The sequence below is a fragment of the Eschrichtius robustus genome, chromosome 4 (assembly GCF_028021215.1).
Source record: "Eschrichtius robustus isolate mEscRob2 chromosome 4, mEscRob2.pri, whole genome shotgun sequence".
In the NCBI taxonomy this organism is placed as follows: Eukaryota; Metazoa; Chordata; class Mammalia; order Artiodactyla; family Eschrichtiidae; genus Eschrichtius; species Eschrichtius robustus.
The window spans coordinates 152,653,612-152,672,095 of record NC_090827.1 but is presented as its reverse complement, the minus strand read 5'-3'; the positions used below and the strand labels follow the sequence as shown (position 1 = coordinate 152,672,095).

Here is an 18,484-nt window from a genome sequence, read left to right as displayed (position 1 = left end):
TTGAAAATAACATCTCTGCCTTCATGGAACTTGCAGTCTCTAATGAGAGACATAGCCATTAAACAAATGAACATACAAGTAAATGTGCAGTTACAAAGTGTGATTAATGCATAATGAAGAAGAACAGAGCGTGATGTTCAGTGCTGGTTGGGGGCTCAGTTTAGATTGGGGTGGTTCAGAAAAGCCTGTCTGAGGAAATTGCATTCAAGCTTAGACCCGAAGGTTGAGTGAAGAGGTGGGATCAGAAAAGGACAGAGGAGCTTAAAAGTTTGTGAATATACTGCAGGCCGGTATGGTGTAGAAGTCTCTAGCTGAACCTTACATCTGTGGATGATCGTGTGACACCTTATTATTTGGTGAGAAGGTGTCACTTGTTTTAAAGCTTGGGGGCAGCATTGGTAGTTACTCAACAAATGTTTACTGGATGAGTAAAGCAGTCTGGGATTAAAGGGGTTCATGCCGCATCTTTTACTGATTTTTTTTTCTTGAGTTTCCCATTCTCTCTGCCACTTTTGGATGTGGTTTGTCCTTCATTCAACATTCATTGAGCATCTATATGTACTGTGTGCTGTTCTAGATAAGAGGGGTTCAGTGAAAAAACAAGACAGCAACTGTCCTGTCCTTATGAAGCTTACTTTCTAATTGAGGGAACAGAAAATATGTAAGTATACAAATAAATAATCAAAATTGTTTCAGGAGATGATAAATGCTATGGAAGAAATTGAGGAGGAGAATGTGACAGAGAGTGATGGGGAGTGGGGGAGGCCACCTGTAGTCAGGACGCTTGGGAACAGCCTTTCGGGGTGCAGTCATTCTGCTGAAACAAGTCCTGTGGAAGCTGGAAGAAAGGCATCCAGGCTCCTGACCATCAGGATCACTGCTTTCTTTATCTGTCCTGTCAGAAGTGTGGAAGGAACTCATTCTTCCTTTGTTCTGATAAGAAAAGAGTTATTAGGAATCTGGGCAGATTTGTAAGAAAAAATGTAAGTGAGCGTGGTGGCTCCAGGTTCTGTTCAGTCTTGCGCATTGGCCGGTGTGGTCCTCCCTTCTCCAGTTTGTTTCATTTTACCAAACCATTGTTTTGTTTTGGGTCCTTTGCAGGTTCTTGCTCCTCATTCTCTGTCCGGGAGGAGCTAGCATACAGGAAGTCCATCCTGGAGTTAGGATTACATTGCTCTGGAATTTGATAGGATCACGTAGTGTTGGCTAAGGAGTGTGTCCCCTGCCCTGCCTCCACTTAGGAAGGGACTTAGTTCATCTGGAGGTGCTGATACAATTGCCACGAGACACCAGTTTTAAAATTTCAAGACTAACGTCTCTAGTAGCATGTTCACATGTTAAGATGCTGCAGTAGCTTCCTTCTAAAACGTTGTAACTGATTTTTGAATGCCTTTCCTTTTCCTGGGAATTTATAGTTGTAATAGCGGCAGTTACCACTGGCTGTGGCGCGCCCGTGGTGCAGGCACTGTCTTGTACACTCTTACCACAGCCCCGTGGAAGCTCCATGATGTTGGTGCCACTCTCATCTCCATTTCCCGGATGAGGAAACAGGCTTGAAGTGTGAAATCTCACAGCTGGCATCAGAAACCGAGCATAACCTTATGTGTGCCTAGTTCCAGAGCCTCGGTTGGTCACACTGTGTTATACAGCAACACTGTGTTATACAGAATAAGGTGACCAGGTCAAATTCTCTTTCAATAGTCTCTGCAGAGCCCTCCTTAATTCTCAGAAGTCAGGAAACTACTGTTCCCAAGACCACAGCAACCCCAGGAAAACCTCCAAGGAGATGACAGACAATCACTCACTTAAAATGCCTGGGATCTCAGCTGCAACTTTTTTGCTGCCTACATGTTTCCTGGGGTGAAGGGGATACCAGGTAGTCCCTACCCTTCTTAAAAATGTCCGTGTGAACCCAAACTAGTGTGAAGAGGAGGGAAGTGCCTTATAAAAGCCCAGAAGAAAGGGTGGACAGATTCAACCCAAAGTGGTGGAAGACATTATAAACAAAGTCAACTGACAGACAATAAATGGAAAAATTATTTGCAGTTAGCACAGCAAACAAGATGTGAACCCCATGATATGTAAAGAGGATCTGATCAAGGGCAACAATCCAGTAGCAACTGGACAAAGGATATAAAGAAATCCACATAGAAAGAAATTGAAATATTCCAGTAAGCAAATGAAAAGATTCTTAACTGTACTAGTAATCAGATTAAAGGCAACTAAAGAATCTATCACATTGTAAAAATTGAAAGGTTGATGATAACACTCCTCACAAGAAATGAGGTGAACAGATCTCTGTATACTGTTTATGTGACTAACCGGACTCAGCCACCACCTCCACTACCCCCACTGTAGTCCAGTCTGCTATGGTGTGAGCCTGAATGGAAAACTATCCCAGCACTTCTCACCCAGAACCTGTCCAAACAGATCACGTTGCTCTGCTCTAGTCCCAACAGTCCTCCAGTGGCTTACACTCTGCCTCCTAACCCAGGCCTCAGGGTGCGTGGTCTTCCACCGTTTACCTCTTCACCTTCATCTGAGCTGATTTCCCTCTTCCTGTGTGTTTTAGCCACACAGATCACACCTAGCTCCATTCCCCATGTGTGCTGCCCCCTTTCACCTTGGGGTTTTTGCAGTTTGCTGTGTTTTGCCCTGGAAAGCCTCACCTCAGCTCACCTAGACAACACTCCACCTTCACACGTCAGCTCAAATGGCACTTCCACTGGAGGTTTTTTAAAAGCAATTGCCATTACATTTTTCACAGAACTAGAACAAAAAATTGCACAATTTTTATGGAATCACAAAAGACTCCGAATAGCCACAGCAATCTTGAGAAAGAAAAACGGAGCTGGAGGAATCAGGCTCCCAGACTTCAGACTATACTACAAAGCTACAGTAATCAAGACAGTATGGTACTGGCACAAAAACAGAAATGTAGATTAATGGAACAGGATAGAAAGCCCAGAGATAAACCCACACACATGAGGTCACCTTATCTTTGATAAAGGAGGTAAGAGTATACAATGGAGAAAAGACAGCCTCTTCAATAAGTGGTGCTGGGAAGAATGGACAGCTACATGTAAAAGAATGAAATTAGAACACTTTCTAACACCATACACAAAAATAAACTCAAAATGGATTAAAGACCTAAATGTAAGGCCAGGCACTATAAAACTCTTAGAGGAAAACATAGGCAGACACTCAATGACGTAAATCACAGCAAGATCCTTTTTGACCCACCTCCTAGAGAAATGGAAATAAAAACAAAAACAGATGAGACCTAATGAAACTTAAAAGCTTTTGCACTGCAAAGGAAACCATAAAAAAGAAGAAAAGACAACCCTCAGAATGGGAGAAAATATTTGCAAACGAAGCAACTGACAAAGGATTAATCTCCAAAATTTACAAGCGGCTCATGCAGCTCAATATCAAAAAAGCAAACAACCCAATCCAAAAATGGGCAGAAGACCTAAATAGACATTTCTCCAAAGAAGACACACAGATTGCCAAAAAACACATGAAAAGATGCCCAACATCACTAATCATTAGAGAAATGCAAGTCAAAACTACAATGAGGTATCACCTCACACTGGTCAGAATGGCCATCATCAAAAAATCTACAAACAGTAAATGCTGGAGAGGGTGTGGAGAAAAGGGAACCCTCCTGCACTGTTGGTGGGAATGTACATTGATACAGCCACTATGGAGAACAGTATGGAGGTTCCTTACAAAACTAAAAGTAGAACTACCATGTAACCCAGCAATCCCACTACTGGACATATACCCTGAGAAAACCATAATTCAAAAAGAGTCATGTACCACAATGTTCATTGCAGCACTATTTACAATAGCCAGGACATGGAAGCAACCTAAGTGTCCATCGACAGAGGAATGGATAAAGCAGATGTGGCACATATATACAATGGAATATTACTCAGCCATAAAAAGAAACAAAATTGAGTCTGTCATACAGAGTGAAGTAAGTCAGAAAGAGAAAAACAAATACCGTATGGTAGCACATATATATGGAATCTAAAAAAAAAAAAAAAAAAATGGTTCTGATGAACCTAGGGGTAGGACAGGAATAAAGACACAAACGTAGAGAATGGACTTGAGGACACGGGGAGGGGGAAGGGTAAGCTGGGATGAAGTGGACAGTAGCATTGACATATATACACTACAAAATGTAAAATAGATAGCTAGTGGGAAGCAGCCACATAGCACAGGGAGATCAGCTCAGTGCTTTGCAACCATCTACAGGGGTGGGATTAAAGAGGGTGGGAGGGAGACGCAAGGGGGAGGGGATATGGGGAGATACGTATGCATAGAGCTGATTCACTTTGTTATACAGCAGAAACTAACACAACATTGTAAAGCAATTATACTCCAATAAAGATGTAAAAAAAAAAAAAAAAGGAAGAGTGACAAAAAGAAAAGAACAAACAGACACAGAGAAAAAAAAGGGACACATGCGAGACTGTGTCCTTTGAGTGACTGAAAGAACCGCTAGCCTTAGTTCCTGTTAGCTTTCCAAAAGTTAAATCTCTCCTCAAACCTGACTGGACTTTCTGCTCGTGGGTACTCAGTATCCATAAAATAAATTCTCTTTTCTGCTTTCAAAAATAAAAATAAAGCAATTGTCATTAAATTCGTCTTGGATAAATATATTGTATATCCAAACACTGGAGTACTTTGTAGCTGTTTTTAAAAAAGAAGGTGAAATACCTGTATGTTTTCTGTGGAAAGGGGTTCATGGTATTAAGCGAAAAAAGCAAGTTGCAGAATTATCTATATAGTTTGTTACCATTTTGGTAAAAAAAAAAAAAAATTACGTACTTTATATATTTCTGATTGTACATAAACGGATGAAAGGATACTCACCCAAAGTAACTGGTTACCTTTAGGAAGTAGAATTTTGGGGTGAAAGGCTCACATTTAAAAAACTAACTTCATTGAGGTAGAATTTTGTTTCATACAATACTGTAAACTACAGTTTGATGAGATTGACCGAGTATGTACATCCATGCAGCTCCCACCTCGGCTCGGTCCTGACCCCCAGCCGGGAGTGCTGGTGGCTGTCGCTGTTTTGCTGACTTGCTGGGGCTACTTCTAGAGAGTCTGTCTCTCTTCAGGTCCTGAAATGTACACTCACTGATGTCTCTGCTTGTGTTTTTTTTAATGCCTGGGGTTTTTTTTAAGCCACTCTTCCTGAGGGGCAGCCAGGTCAGCGTGGCTGAGTGGTGAGCCAATGACTGGTCACAGGTTGTGCTTAAACACATTGTGGTGTGGCCTCCACTCTCTACAGGGGGTCTTTGTGTGTGGCTCCAGCCGTCAGCTCATCTTCAGGCAGTTTATGAGCCTTCCCTGACTCTCACTTTGTTTGAGCAGGGCCTTGTGTTCAGCTGGAAGGACCAGGCAACTAGGCCCTCTCTGTTCTCTCCTGAGTGTACACTCACCCTGTGTGTGCACACAGCCTTCCAGATTCCAGGAACATGTGGGAGCTCACAGAAGCCTACCGCAGCTGTCCCATTCCCCAGACCCCCTTTCCAGGCTTTTTCCTGTGTCTTACTGCAACCAGCATTGAAGCCTCAGGTAGCTGTGATGTTGGCCTTCCCTGTTTTCACCTTGTCCCTGGCGTGGGGCTTCTCCATGGAGTGCCAAATTGGGCAGGCCCCTCCTGGTCCTCATGGCTACCACGTCACAGAACTGGGTGTGCGGGAGGGGAGCAGCCCATGTTAAAACACCATAGGTACTCACAGTTCTTACCGAAATTCGAAAGTGTTTTGAATAAGAACATTTCAATTTGTGTATACCTTCGTTGAGTTTTCAAAGTCTTGAAGGGGTTGTTTTTGACAGTTTTATCCAGTTTTGTCGTTGCTCTTCAGGGAGAGGATTTGCCAAGCTCCTCATCCTCTAAGTCCAAGATTAATTCATTTTTGCGTTACTTTGCTGTTAAAGACGTCTTGGCAAAATTATTATACTTGTTAGCATTGTCCAGATTCCTCTTTCTTTTCATTGCACAGGTCCCTGGATGCCAGTGTTGTAGGTTGTCAGCTAACTCCAGATCATGGAGACCCACGACCCATTTAGATTCCGCTAAAATGAGGGAGGTGGTTGACTTAATTCTGTAGCAGAAAGGTGTGAAGACATGCCACAGCCACCTGTTCCTCCAAGAAGTTATGGCGCTGAGTGGGGCGGGGAGGTGGCCCCACCAGCACCCCTGGGCGAGTTTACTGTGAGGATTCCTCAGAGTTCCTGTTTAGAGACCGCTTTCCTCCCTGGCTGTGTGAGAGGCTGTTCTTTCTCTCGGGGGTGGACAGTAGAATTGCTGGGTTTCAGGGTCAGTGTGTGGAGTTTGCTTGTCACATGAAGCAGATCTGAAGCTTAGATGAGGACCTGACAGTGGGTTTGGGTATACAGAGTGCATACCACCCTTTGCCATTTGTTTCATTTCTTACTATCCCTCACTGCTTTTTTGACCACAGCCGTCTAGCTACCCCATGGCCTCCTCCTTTGTCCTCTCATCGGCTGAAATATGGTCAGTTCTTCACTTATTGAGTCTGCCGGTTTTGCCAAGAATCTGTGTAGCTTTTCCCCCTTTGTCCTAATACTGACCCAGCCTTCAGTACTGGTGTCGCTTTAGCTTTATGCTTGCCTCTTTCATTCGTTACAGTCATCTTCGGCACCCGTTCCCACGCTGTACTTGGATTCTGTGGTCTGACTCCTGAATGCTTCCTTCTGCAGGCATTGATGACGGGGAGCCTCCCCGGCTTCATCGATGTCGTCAGGAACCTCAATTCTCCCACGCTGCTGGAAGACAGCGTGATCACACGAGCAAAAGCAGCGGGGAAAAGAATCATCTTTTATGGAGATGAAACATGGGTGAAGTTATTCCCAAAGCATTTTCTGGAATATGATGGAACAACCTCTTTTTTTGTATCAGATTATACAGAGGTCAGTTTTTAAGAAAAATATATCCTATGAGACAGAGCCTGGTACCCTCTAACTTAGTGAGAGGCAACGTTGTTTTGTATGTGGCTTTTATCAATATACTGAGAATAGTATGGAGATATTGAAAAAAATTGTTCCTTCCCATAATCAGCTACAAGCCAGGACCATAAACCCTAACGCAGGTGTGAGCATAGTTCTCTGAGCCCAAAGCCCAGACCAGGTGAGCACCCGTCGATGGGTACGGGGGTCGGGAAGGGCTTCCCAGGAGGAGCCGCTCAGCCGGAGTTTTGACAGGTGAGTGGGGCCTTCACAAGTGGACAGAATGTGGTGGCGGAGTCTGCGAGGCAGAGCCTGAGGTCCCCACGGTCTGCCTGGGATCCTGCCTTGCTGCTGTTCTCCTGCGAGGGCGGCAGCATGAGGGCAGACGTGAGCTGGGCGAGCCTACCTGGTGCGGAGAGCGTAGACCCTGTGCTGCATGTGCAGCCTCCGACAAGGAGGTTACGCCCCCCATGTTGGCCCCGGGGCAGAGGGAGGCCCGCAGGGCAAAGGCACCGTGCGTCTGAGCTGGCATTGGATGAACCCATTTGCTTGGCCCGGGGGAGCGCCTGCCGTCCTGTTTACGCCGACACCCTTTTCCAAAGCTGACCGTGTAGACACAGCAGTCGCTGCCCACCCTGTGTGTGCCGGCTCAGAAGCACTTGTCTTTGTAGTAGATTCTCCAGTGGGAGGGAGGGGTCAGGGCTGACCTGGCTAGTGGCTCTGTCAGGGGCTGTGTGGCTGGGAACCGCTGAGTGTGTGCCTCTTTCTTCCCCAAACAGCCTTCTCGTAGGACACAGGCAGACGCCCCCAGCTTCACCCTGCTGGTTTCTTGAACTCTGGGCGCTGTCCTGTCTTAGCTAACTGCCCTTAGCCCTCACTTGCCTCATAACAACCTGGCACCCATTTAACTTGGTTATCTGGTCAGCTTTAGTTTAAGCTCCAGTAGTGATCCTGAAGAACTGTTTTGTGAGAACAGCCTTTGTTCGTTTAAGTTATAATATGTTCTATCCATAACTTAGAGACATAAAAACAATATTAGTGAAAGCTTAATCTAATGCAAACATTTTTTAAGACAGTTTTTATTTTGGGGGTTGGTTTGTTTGGTGTTTTGGTTTTGGTTTCGGTTTTGGTCTTTTCGAACTCCCACGAGTCCTAGTACCTAAAATAAGCCCGTAGATTTTTTTTTTTTTTTTTGCAAGACTTCTTTAATTATTATTTATTTATTTTATTTTTATGGCTGTGTTGGGTCTTCGTTTCTGTGCGATGGCTTCCTCTAGTTGTGGCAAGCGGGGGCCACTCTTCATCGCGGTGCGCGGGCCTCTCACTGTCGCGGCCTCTCTTGTCGCGGAGCACGAGCTCCAGACGCGCAGGCTCAGTAGTTGTGGCTCACGGGCCCAGTTGCTCCGCGGCATGTGGGATCTTCCCAGACCAGGGCTCGAACCCGTGTCCCCTGCATTGGCAGGCAGACTCTCAACCACTGCGCCACCAGGGAAACCCCAAGCCCGTAGATTTTAAAATGACCATATCACTTTTCCGTGAAGAGTGAACACCAGGGAAATTAGGGAGGCTATTCATATGTACTCTTTTTCCCTTTAAAGGTGGATGATAATGTTACAAGACATTTGGATAAAGTATTAAAAAGGCGGGATTGGGATGTGTTAATCCTCCACTACCTTGGGCTGGACCACATCGGCCACGTTTCTGGGCCCAGCAGCCCGCTGATCGGGCGCAAGCTCAGTGAGATGGACAGCGTCCTGATGAAGATCCACACCTCACTGCTCTCAGAGGTGGGCCTAGAATGTCAAGGTGCCAATGTTTCCTAGAAGAAACGTAGCTTCTAAAGTGAACTGGGGTGACCTTGTGTGAGCTTCATACCTACCATCGCTCAAGCAGCCTTCACCTACAGAGCACGTGCCGTGTGCTGGGCACCGTACCCAGCAGCCCTGCAGAATAGCGGCTCTTAATATCTCTACCTGTTCATCCAGCTCATGTTTCCTGGAGGCCTTCTCTGTCACTGTTCCTGTCTGGGCATTTGTGGAGCTTAATCTCTAGCCAGGAGGGAAGAACAGGAAGCATAATCAATGAGGACATAAGTATTCTAGACAGTGATTGGTGCCATAGCAGAACGTAGGGCAGGAGGAGGGCACAACATCTGAGAGAAAGGCTGTAATTTTAAACTGCATGGTCAGAGCAGTCTTCCTTAAGGACGTGGGAGATGTGAGCCGAGACTTGAAGGGCAGGAGTGCCGATGCGCCGTCTGTGAAGGTGTATTCCAGGTGAAAAAGCAGCAAGGGCAAGTCAGAGCCTGTCAGGTACATGCAGGGGCAGCAAAAGCCACTGGCCGGAGCTCTAGGGGCCAGGGGCAGGCAGCTCTGTTTGACAGATAAGGAGACTAGGGCATGAAGAGCAATGTGCCCAGGCTCCCATAGCTTGGAAATGGCAAAGACAGAAACCAAACCCTGGTTCTCTGCCCTGAGAGGCCTAACACAACCCTCCTGTGCTCTGTGACCTCCATATGATTCCGTTTGTTTTATTTATGACATTACTCGACGTTGACCCTTTGATCTGACTATAAGCTCATAAGTTAAAAAAAAAAAAAAAATTTAGGAAGAGCTACTATTTACAAAGTAAAGCTGAAATCTGAGAACACATGATCTTCTTCTCCCCAGTCTGGATTCAGCTGAAATGTATTTCCTTTGCCTTATAGGAGAGAGAGACTCTGTTACCCAATCTGCTGGTTCTTTGTGGTGATCATGGCATGTCTGAAGCTGGAGGTCACGGGGCCTCTTCTGTGGAGGAAGTAAACACCGCTCTGATCTTAATCAGCTCTGCATTTGAAAGGAAACCTGGTGAGAATTTGGGAATGTTTCACACTTTAAAACTGTACTTTATTTCTTTGCTTTCTGTAGTTTGATTTTAATTTTAAAAACCATTTAACCACTTTTGGAAGCTGTGTAAGTTGAAAAACCCAGAACAATGTGAGAATGAAAAATAATGGGACAAGGGCCAGTCAGGATTTGGAGTTTACATTTCTTGCCGATTCTTAAAATACAAATGTTCTTTTTGGGAATTGTGTGCTATGAATGTCACTGCCTCGATATCTGGAACTGTTAATAAAAAGTGCCAGTGGCTTAGAGACATCTGAAGTGCATGTATGAATTGAGAGAAACATAAAAATTTAAAGTTAAGAAACAGTATCCGTTATTTGAGACTATATCTTGAGCAGCAGCGGTCAACGAGAACCACAGGAGTAGGGCTGAGTAGGACCGTCTGAGGGCCCACGTTCAGCGCTCAGACACACCGCAGCTCTCCAGCCCAGACCCGCCGGGGCCCTCGGCCAGCACAGACCTGTGCACGGCCTCTGCCCCCTCACCTCGTCACACGCAGGCAGCCAGCTCGCCAGCTCTTTCCACACTGGACACTCTGGCTTCTCTCAGGTGGCCCTTGAGCACCGTTCGGCAGTGCTGACTCCGAGTCCCGGGACCCCCCCGTGTCTGGCTTCCCTCTGCCTCTCCCTGTGCCCTCCAGTCTCCTTTGCTGGCTTAGCGTCCTTGCCCTGGCCTTCTTTCCGGACTGCCTCTGTTTCGTTCTGCGTTCACTCCTGAGATGATCTCATCCACTCCCATGGTTTTAAGTGCCATGAATAGGCTCACACCTGTCAGATTTATCCCTCCAGCTGTCTCTTTTCCAACCTCCACACTGTCTCCTCGACTGCCTGCTGATGCCTCCACTTGGATCTTCCACAGATAGAGCAAATGTGACTTCACCTGCAATCTGCCCTCCCTATTTCCCCGTCAACAGATGGCGCCATTCACGCGGCTCTTCAAGTTGGAAACCTGGGCGTCCACCTTGATCTGCCCTCTCCCTGCATGAGCCAGACCGTCCGGGCTCCCAGCTTCCATACGTACCACCTTTCAGTAGCTGAACCTTGGACACAGTAAAAATCCTACGTGAGACTTCTCGCCTACCTCACGGCTTTGTCTTGAGCCACATTCCCCGTTACTCACTGAATCCTGGCCTCTCCCGCAGGTCCTCCAGGTGATAACTCTTCCTCACGTGCCCCGACCCCGTGCTCCTCAGCCCCTCAGCCCGCTCGTACGCTCGTCCTTGGTCTCAACCAAAAAACTAAAGTACCTTCCTTCCGGTCGTGTCGCAGTGCTCGTGTATTCTACCATCATCCGTCGCGTGGTTTGTAATCACAGCCTGAATCGTGTGGTTTGTGTCATCTCTCTCCTGCTGCGAGCTGCACTTGGGCAGAGCAGAGTCTGTTTTATTCATCACTATATGCCTTGGGCCTCAACATTGCCTGGCATTTGATGTTTGCTGAAAATATTTATGGAGTGAATGAATCTTCCACTTGAGTGGGGATTGGTTGGGGAAGAAGCTCCACCTGGTTCCTTTTGTCTTTTTACAGCCCTGCCTCCTCTTGGATGTCTGACCTCCTAAGGTATAAGTTTTTGGCTCTTGTAGCCTGAGCCTTTCCTGGGTGCCCAGCTGGAGCCTGCCTTCCAGTGAGTGCACACGGTGCCCCTCAGAGCACTGGCCTCCGTACACCCAGCTTTCCCGCTCTGCACACCCAAAGCAGGGTCCCGTGGGGCCCCTCTACCTCAGTGAGAGCCCCAGGCCAGAAACACCCTCTCCATCCATCTGTCCACCCATTCAGCAGAGGGGTACTGAGCACCCACGGTAGGCTAGGCACTGTGCCGGCACTACAGACAGGGAGCTTGTAGTCGGGGGGGGAAAAGAGACAGCTAAGCTGGCGTGCTTTTATTATAGGAATGTTAGGGTTATTTTTAACTAAAGTGCTGATGTTTCATTGCTCAGATGGGTATTTACGGATCTCCTCCCTGGGAGGCCTGACACATCTTCAGATAGGAAGGGCCAGGGCGGCTGTGCATAGGAACTGCCTGCGTGGGCTGCTCACATGGCTGACCTCAGTGCCAGCAGTGAGTCTGAGCTCTTTCTTATTTTGTTTACTTGTTTGTTTGCTTTAAGAATAGTTATATTGTCTTCTCATCATGCTTATTTTTTGAGCGTTTTAGTTCATTCAGACTTGGTTAGCCATCGTCAGTGTCAATTTTGGGACATATCACCTCTTTAGTGGTCACCCCCACTTCCCCCAACCCAGTAACACACCCACCCCCAGCCACTGGCAATCACTAATCTACCTGTCTCTACAGATTTGCCTCTTCTGGACATTCCATATAATAAATGTAGTGTATAAATGGTCTTTTAATAAATGGACCATGTAATAAATGGTCTGTGTGACCAACTTCTTTCACTAGGGTAATGTTTTCAAGGTTCATCCACATTGTAGCAGGTGTCAGGACTTCATTCCTTTCTATTGCTGAATAATATTCCATTGTACAGATGTACCACATTTGTTTTTCCATCCTTCCATCAGTTGATGGATATTTGGGTTGTTTCTACTTTTTGGCTATTATGAACGATGTTGTTGATAACATTTATGAACAAGTTTCTGTGTGGACATGTATTTTCTTATGGTGCTGTTTTCTTTCTCAAATACAGCTTCACTTCTCTTTACCTGTGCTGTTGTTGTCAGATACATTCCATTTCTATATGTTGTAGGCTGACAATATACGTATATATATATATATATATACACACATACATATATGGTTTTATATATACGTATATATGGTTCTATATAATTGCTTTGAAATTTAAGAGAAAAAAATATGTATTTATGCTGTCTTTTATAACTGTATAATTACTGATACTCTTTGCTTTTTTTTTTTTTTTTTTTTTTTTTTTAAACTGGATCCAGATTACCATCTGGAGTCACTAGCTTTCAGCCTGAAGAACTTCCTTTAGTATTTCTTGTAAGGCAGGTTTGCTAGCAATGAATTGTCTTTTTTGCTTTTTTAGTCTGCGGATGTCTTCATTTCACCTTGATTTTTTGAAAGGTAGTTTTGCTGGATGTAGGATTCTTGGTTGACTGGTCTTTTTCTTTCAGCTCTTTGCATATGCTGTCCTACTGCCTTCTGGCCTCTGTGGTTTCTGATGAGAAATCAACCATTAATCTAATTAGGTTCCCTTCTTTCCCTCTTTGTCTTTCAACATTTTTATTATGTCTGTTAGTTTGTGTTTGTCCAACTTGGAGTTCATCAAGCTTCTTGGATGTGTTGATTTGATGTTTCCCATCAAATTTGGAAGATTTTTTGTCTCTTTCTCAGGTTGCATAATTTTTATCAGTCTGTCTATAAATTTGCTGATTCTTCTGCCAGTTGGAAATCTCCTGTTGAGCCTTTACAGTGAATATTTCATTTTAGTTATTATATTTCTCAACTTCGGAGTTTCCATCTGGTTCTTTTTTATAATTCCTGTCCCTTTATTGATAATCTCTATTGGATGGCACACTGTCATCATACCTTCCTTTACTTCTTTATGCATAGTTTCCCTTAGTTCTTTGAACAAATTTACGATGACTGCTTGGAAGACTTTGTCTATTAACTCTGACATCTGGGCCCTTCCCAGGAAGGTTCTGTTGCCTGCTTTGTTTTCTCTTTGAATCGTACTTTCCTGTTTCTTGGCATAATTGCTTTGAGTTTTTGATGAAAACTGAACACTAAATACTATATTGCAATAACTCTAACTACTGCTCCCCTCCCCTCCAAGGGCCTGTTGTCATTGTTTGCGTGTTGATTTGTTGAGTACCTTGACTGGACTGCTCCAGGGAAGCCTTGACCCCCCCGCGTGTAAAGTCTGCTATCGTTTCTGTGAGGGCACCGTGCCCTGGGAGCCAGCAGAGCTCTGTGACGGTCACTTTCTGTGGCGGCTCTAAGCTGTTGCCTCTCTTGCTGCCACACCCACCCAGCTGTTGGCTCCCCTCATTGCAGGCTGATTGCTGTCTCATTTTTGACAACTTATAATCAATGTGCTCTGCAGTCTGGTCTCATCCTATTGGGGCCACTTTGCAGAAGTCATTTCGAGGCCAGTCTTTGAGTTTGTTCTGATGCCAGGGGAGCCCTTCTTAGCTGTCTTTTCTCCCTGACCCTCTCTGGTAAACTTCCAGCTGGCCTGCAGTCTAGCCTGTTGCTCTCATGAAGCTGCCAGCTTCCTCTTAGTCGCTTACCTCCAAAACCTTCATAGTTTTCAAGAGCATCCTTAGGCTTGAATTCCCCACGTTCTTTTTAAAGTAACGTCAGTTCTTGTTGATATGTCTCTAAGTCTCTTTTAATTTATAGGTCTCCACCCCCATCCTCTTTTATTGTGATTATCTGTTGAAGAACCTGGTTAGTTGTCCTGTGGAGTCTCTCTCTGCATTGTCTGCTAACATGTCCTTTGCTCATCAGGTAAATCCCACCTGACCTGGAGTCATGAGCAGATTCAGATCCTGTTGGTTTGGTTGGTTTGGACCAGACTCTTGCTAGCAGGAAGCACAGAGTGTCCGACTTGTCTGCTATGTGGTGATGTCAGTAGCCACTGATGACCACCTAGGGCCACTAATTCGCTAGAGGTTACAAATAGTGATGTTTTAATTCTGTAAGTCCTTTTTCTTTTTTTTCCCATTAATTAGCCAAAATAATTCAGTAAAGAGAATCTTCCCCCATCTACTTTCTGGTTACCCAGCATTACCATTTATATAAGAGAGAGGAGGTAAATGGTGGCTTATTCTTCCCAATTAATTCCCAGTTTCAAATCAGTGAATTAGTTCATTATGAGTTCACTAGCATGCTTCAACTATGACCAATTAGTTTTTATTTTTATTTTGGGGACATTTTGAACTCATGGATTTAAGCTTATTTTATTTGTTTCAATTCACTATAGATACTATTTAATATTATTTACTATTCAGTTTGTCCCATCTTTGGGAACTGGGAGCATCTTCAGATGACCTCCTGAGTCCTTCTGACCTTATGGTCCCAGAGGCCTTAGTATCTCTGAGGGCTCTGTTGCTGTCTAGTCTGAGAAGGTGTCCCAGCCGCTTGTGCACAAGCCCTTCCCTGGACCTGGAATCAGCTGCTTTCCAAGATGCCCTGGTTCCTTTCAGTGGAAAGGGGTCTTTGAGGACCACCGTCTCACAGCTAGCAGTGCTCTTGCATACTGGCTTACTCATTTCTGGACAAAGTGAGGAAATCTTTTTAAAATAAAATTGATCTTGAGTTCGTATTGATAACTTGCACTTCACTTCACTGCTGTAAAGTTACCTCCTGAGATCTTTCACCTGTACCGTCTCCCTCCCGAGCTTAGAATCCTGGTTGTCAGTACCCTCGGATCTGACAGAGTATCCTGTGAGACCCTCAGTAGTCTCAGCACAAGACCAGCACCATCACTAATATCAGAGCAAAAGCACTTTAAGGTGGGGTTTTTGTTTTGGGTTTTGTTTTGTTTCAGATCAAAGCACCTAATGTAAGAAAATTCTAGAAGAAAACAGATAATAATGTTGGGTGGAAATGTTCTTCTAAGTGAGCCCAGAAGCCATCAGTAAACGGTGGGTCAAGAAAAGATTAACACATTTCATCAAATTAAAAGGAACAATTGTATACAACCATAAATTGCCACAATCATAGTAAAACCTTTATAAGCTCACACCAGAGTATCTAAGAGACTTGCACCAGCACTGCCTCTCCCGGGTAGACCCTCCTGGTGACCCCTCAGCCCCCGAGACCTGCATTGTAGCTTCTGAGGTCTGTGGGCCAGATGCTCTCTTTACAGATGACAAAATTCTGAGTTTCTTGTCCAAAGCCTCCCACTGGATGGTGGCACAGCAGGGGCCTGAGCCCAGTGTCCTGACGTCACACCCGTTCTCCTGGCAGGAATTTGGAGGCTGGCCAGCCACTGCTGGGCCTTGGACTTGTCGGAAGGCGGTGTCTCGCTTCTCAGAGTTGGTTATGGAACTTGGCCCAGCTGGACCCAGCCTTGTTCTGCTCTCCCCGGTAGAGGCACCTGCTGCTGCTCAGGATGCGTGGAGAAGTCTGCGTCAGCTTCCCTGCGGGGCTGCGTGGACTGCCTGACTGCGGCGGGGCAGGGCCGCCAGAGATCCACCCTCACCCTCGTTCAGCAGGGTGCCCGCTGACCTCACCAAAGTGAGCATCTCTCGGCATCCACCCCATGCTCTGAAACTCGCGCGGTGTTGAGTTTCCTGCGTTAGTGCCTCTCCCGTGTATTGTGTGCTGCTTTTTAGGGAGGCACCAGGCTCCGCAAAGAATGAGTGTTCAGTGTTTTTACTGACGTGAAAAACAACGAGGTGGTTTCTGTCTGAATCTACACAGGACGGTTTGAAGAGATGCGTGGTTTGACTTGCATTACTTGTAGAAGGTCAAATTCAAGAGTGCTACCATCACACGTGTCCTAGAGCCTGTCACTTAAACTGTTCTCTTTCTTCTAGGTGACGTCAGACATCCAAAGTATATCCAACAGACTGATTTGGCTGCAACGCTATCAATAGGGCTTGGTCTGCCGATTCCAAGGGGCAGCGTCGGCCGTCTCATATTCCCGGTTGTAGAAGGAAAACCAATGAGGGAACAACTGAGATTTTTACATTTGAATACAGTACAGCTTAGCAAGTTGTTGCAGGAGAATGTTCCATCGTATAGAAAAGGTAAGCCAGTTAGTAGCTGCTAACATCTGTCATGCTGCGTGTGTGTTTCCATTGCGCCTGATGTCTTCCTGACGTTCCCGTGGTGTGCACTACAGCAGTCTTTGACTGTGTGTTCCTTTTTATTAGAACCCTGACTGTCACCATTAGCAACACCCACAGATGCAACCATGTAAGTCAAAATCTTTCATAAATTTATTTATTCAGCAAGTGCTGAATTTTTTTCACTAAGCTCCTGTTTGGCCAGGGGCTGTTGAAAGCACTGGAGACACAGCAGGAGGAGAGCTCTGCCCTCGTGGAGCTCATCATCCAGAGCGGGAGAGAGAGAAGAGCAACAGCAGATGTCAGATAGTGATGGGCGCCTTAGGAAAAGGCTCAACCGGGGAAGGGTGGGGATGCAGGTGGGCGAGGGCCACTGGGGCAGGTTGGCCTGGGAGGGAGCCTTGTGGCAGACGCAGAGTCTTGTGGTGGGGATGTGCCTGCACAGTCGAGGAGTGACCGGGGGCCCGAATGGCTGGAACTGGCGGAAGGCAGAAGGAGATGAGGTCTGAGGGGCGAGGGCCTTTTGGACATTGAAGGGGTTCTCACTTCCATTCTGAGTAAATGGGGAGCTCCTGCAGGGTGTTGTGCAGAGCTGAAACCTTCCACTTGCATTTTCAGAGGCGCCCGTGTGGAGGGCTCTGTGTTGTGCTGCCGCAGAGCCAGGAGGCTGGTGTGCTACTTCAGTGCAAGGGGAGGGAGCGAGGGCCCAGGCAGTGGGATCCGGGACAAATGGTTGGTTCTGGATCTGTTTTGAAGGTAGTGCAAGCAGGATTGGCTGATGCACTGGATGTGAGGTGAAGCAATCCAGCGACATAAGGAACAACTTGGGGTTTGCAGCTGAACAGTGAAAGGATGCAGTGACCATCACTGAGGTGGGGAAGGCTGTGGGAAGAGCGGGCTTGCAAGGCAGGTGCTTGTGTGTATGCTGGGGGGCCGGGGCGGGATCGGTGTCCACGAAGCCAAGTAAAGAAAGAATTTCAAGAAGGAGAGAGTGAGCAGATGTGTTGAATGGGGTTCAAGGTAAGATAAAATGAGGAATTGAGGGGTCTTCCCTGGTGGTCCAGTGGTTAAGACTCCACACCTCCACTGCGAGGGGCGCGGGTTCGATCCCTGGTCCGGGAGCTAAGATCCCGCAAGCCATGCGGCGTGGCCAAAAATAAAACGAGGAACTGAGAACTGTCCGCTCATATGGCAGGTGAGGTCTCAGCAACTTTGCTGACAGAGCGGTTCACATGGAGACAGCCTGGCTGGCGTGGGTGCAGGTGAGGACCAGGGACAGGGCAACGGGCTGGCATCTGAGGTGGATGGGGCCCAAGCGGGGTGTGTCCTTAGTTTTAAGCTGCGAGAAACTGGAGGGTGTTTATATCTTGGTAGGACAGCTCCCCAGGACCATACTTTCAATCAGTTTGCTCTGACCCATCCAGGGACGTCAAGGCTAATGTTTGATGCTGGGGCTGGGGCTTGTTGGGAAATGCAGAGGAGGTCACCTCCCAGTTTGAGGCAACATTTGATGGGATGTTGGCAGGTTTTCCTACTTGAAGTGGTGGGGTACTGCCCAGTGGAGTGAATGCCTGTGATTTTGTGGTGACATGTAAACTGACCTTGAGTTGGTTGTGGAGGACACACCCTGCCAGCAGGGAGTGGTTGGGAACCAGGTGTCCTGAATGGCAGGAGGGCATGGGGAGCACCAGCTCTTAGATCGTGAGACAGCCCGGGCAGCAACTCTGTCAAAGGTGAGGCCCAACCACCGAGCACGTTTCAGTGCAGACCAGAGGCAAATAACTTATGAGTTTGGTAGCTTTTGCAAATCTGTTGTTGTTGGTAGCGTGTGTCCTTTCTCCTATACCGACAACTAATAAAAACGAAACCCAAAACACGGTGGGGTCG

General features: G+C 46.4%; 1 protein-coding gene across 3 annotated transcripts in view; it reads left to right on the top strand.

Moving 5' to 3' along the window:
• Positions 1–18,484, top strand: part of PIGG (phosphatidylinositol glycan anchor biosynthesis class G (EMM blood group)) — a 41,246-nt gene that overhangs the window by 2,036 nt on the left and 20,726 nt on the right. For all 3 annotated transcript variants that reach the window (XR_011073975.1, XM_068543633.1, XM_068543632.1), the window contains exons 3-6: positions 6,748–6,957; positions 8,592–8,780; positions 9,701–9,842; positions 16,346–16,558. Coding sequence is in view for 2 of the 3 variants with exons in the window: in XM_068543633.1 (XP_068399734.1) it covers positions 6,748–6,957; positions 8,592–8,780; positions 9,701–9,842; positions 16,346–16,558 (754 nt within the window). In the remaining variant the exon portion in view is untranslated. The remainder of the gene's footprint in view (positions 1–6,747; positions 6,958–8,591; positions 8,781–9,700; positions 9,843–16,345; positions 16,559–18,484) is intronic.